Genomic DNA, 2434 nt, shown 5'->3' with positions numbered 1-2434 from the left:
AGATATAGTACAATGCACCAGTACAGACATGCACAGCACCGTAAATACACTGATGGGTGTATCGAAAGCCGACACACACATAGAGTACTAAACTTTACATTGGTAGAACTGGTACATACTTAGCTACGTACATACAAATACGAAGGGGCTGAGTACCAGCTTTTCTATCTACCTGCGTCGTCGCTCGAAGTTCGGTACCAAACGTGAGCAACGGTCGCACCCGCTGGGGGTGTCTGAGCGTGTCCGTGTAGTGCGCGTCATGTGCTTCCTCCATCACTAACCATGTGTTGCTGTGGCTATACGCGTTGTCGTGCTTGGCTTTCCTTGACAGGGTGTCTTCACGTTCTGTCCCGTGGATGCTTGAGCGTGTGTCTGCACTTGTACCTGCGCCTGCACCTATGCTTGTACGGCCTTGCGTGTCCGTGGCCATAACAGAGCTAGTGTTGGTTGGTGTGTGTGTGTGTGCCCCTGTCCTGTCCTGCGTGCCATGCCCGTCATTCCCTGTGTCCTCCCTCCGCTTTGTCTCACCCGTGTGGGTATCGCTGGGCCTGTCGTCGGCTACATCCGGCGTACCCGCGCCAAAACCACCCTTACCCGTGTGCGTATCTGTGAGTCTACTAGTCTGTGGGCGTATGTTCTCCTGTATAGCTATAGGTGCATCTCCCTTTGCATCCTCGCCAACTCTTGTCATCCCCCCCGTCTCCGTCTCTTTATCTGTCTCTGTCTTTGTCTCTGTCTCTACCTTCCCCCCCCCGACACCTTCGCCTGAACATCCATGGCCATGCGAGTGTGTTTGTCTGAGTTGAGTGGTTTCTGAGTGAGTTTGTATGAGTTGAGTGGTGGGTTGAGTGGTTTCTGAGCATGCCACTGACTGTGTGCTGAAGTACATGGACTGCTGGAGCTGCGGCTCGTTAAGTGCGGAGATGCGCATGGGGTCTTCGAAACACAGCTCAGCATCGTCGTCGTCTGAGTCGGTGTCGATAGCTACATAGGGAAGAGTGGGAAAGTGGGGGGTAAGAATAAATACGAAGTGGGGGGTGAGAATAAATACAAAGTTGGGAAGGCAACCTCCGGTTACGGATAGACATAAGGATATATGTGAAAATAGTATGCTTTATTAGAGGTACCAAATTTAAAATGCAGATCTGAGTCGGTGTTGATAGATACATAGGAGAAAAGAGGGAAGGGCAACAAACAAGTGATGCAAAGGTAATATCTCCCTAGCAATAGATAAATGGGGATTAAATATATATTAGGGGTGTCGAATTTGAAACAGAGCTCTGCGTTGTCGTCGTCTGAGTCAGTATAAAAAGCTTCATATGCGTATGAGGGAAAGAAGGAGTTAGAATAAGAAGGTGGAAAGATACACAGCTCCATTTGGACAGATCTTTGGTAAATCATCAAGATACTTTGGGGGTGTAGCTTTGGGCAACAGTGTAGGTCTAGACATAGGTTTGAGGTAAAATAGAGGGGTTCTCCTGCTGAATATCAATAGAAACAAAGTACAGCCTATTCCAAAACCAAATCACAATATGCTTTACTCAAACCCTAAAACCCTCAATCATTGGCCTATGAAACATATGAGCCGTTTATCATACAGAGACCACACCCAGTCTCAACGTTGAGAATGTTGCGGGTATTCATTAGACGCTCACCTATGGGTCTACACACAAAGGTGTGTCCATACAGAAGGTTGAACAATTAGATAACTGTAGGATGCATGCAAAAGTGTGCCCACCAATAAACAATCAGGCACGAGTAGTATACCTGCAAACATGTGTCAATGCCGGTTTGAAAACAACATCCTTTGGACGGATAGGTTTTAGCGGTTGCCAGTCGTCAAAAAAAAAATTTTAAGTTCGGCGATCGTGAATGCCTATCGACAAGAGTCAGCACAAACAATACACAGAAGGAATTCGCTTCCATGGTCCTCGGCGGGTATGCCAAAAGCCACTCCAGAGAAATCTAACTATAACAGCCTGATACATGACGAGTGCTTCTCATTTCGGTGCCCACACGCAGATCAAGACTCTTACCTCTAAGTATGGACCCTCCCAATCTTGTTCGAGGTGTCTCTACACGTATCTCTGGCAGCGGATGTTCGGTACTCTTGGGTGCGAGCCCGTGAGCTCCAGTCCCCAACTGTGGATTGTGGCTGTCTCCGGTACCCATTCCATTCAGAGGCTCATCTGATCTATTATAAGGATCCTCATCGCTCACTATCGATTTATTTTTAAAATCATCGTCGCTCTTGCCAAGATTCCTACGTTCGTTCTTGGGCACAGTCGGGGGAGACAGTGGAGGAGACTCTGTTGTGGCAATATATACAATGGAGACACATATGAGTAAAGCGGCTTTGTGCATGCATTGTAGAGAAGCATTGAGCGAGTGTAAATAAGAACTAGTATTGGGTATTTATGAGAAAACATATTGA

At 47.2% G+C, this 2434-nt stretch overlaps 1 protein-coding gene across 1 annotated transcript; it reads right to left on the bottom strand.

The window, feature by feature from the left end:
* Positions 1-172: 172 nt before the first annotated feature.
* Positions 173-2364, bottom strand: SARC_14352 (hypothetical protein; the record flags this gene model as incomplete). The annotated part of the gene is made up of 2 exons (XM_014291516.1): positions 173-984; positions 2037-2364. Coding segments are annotated over 2 exons (1140 nt in total), but the record flags the coding sequence as incomplete, so codon positions are not given.
* Positions 2365-2434: the final 70 nt, after the last annotated feature.

This window comes from Sphaeroforma arctica (genome assembly GCF_001186125.1).
Source record: "Sphaeroforma arctica JP610 unplaced genomic scaffold supercont1.4501, whole genome shotgun sequence".
Lineage (NCBI taxonomy): Eukaryota > Ichthyosporea > Ichthyophonida > Sphaeroforma > Sphaeroforma arctica.
The sequence above is the reverse complement of the archived record's forward strand: the minus strand, read 5'-3'. Positions and strand labels throughout refer to the sequence as shown.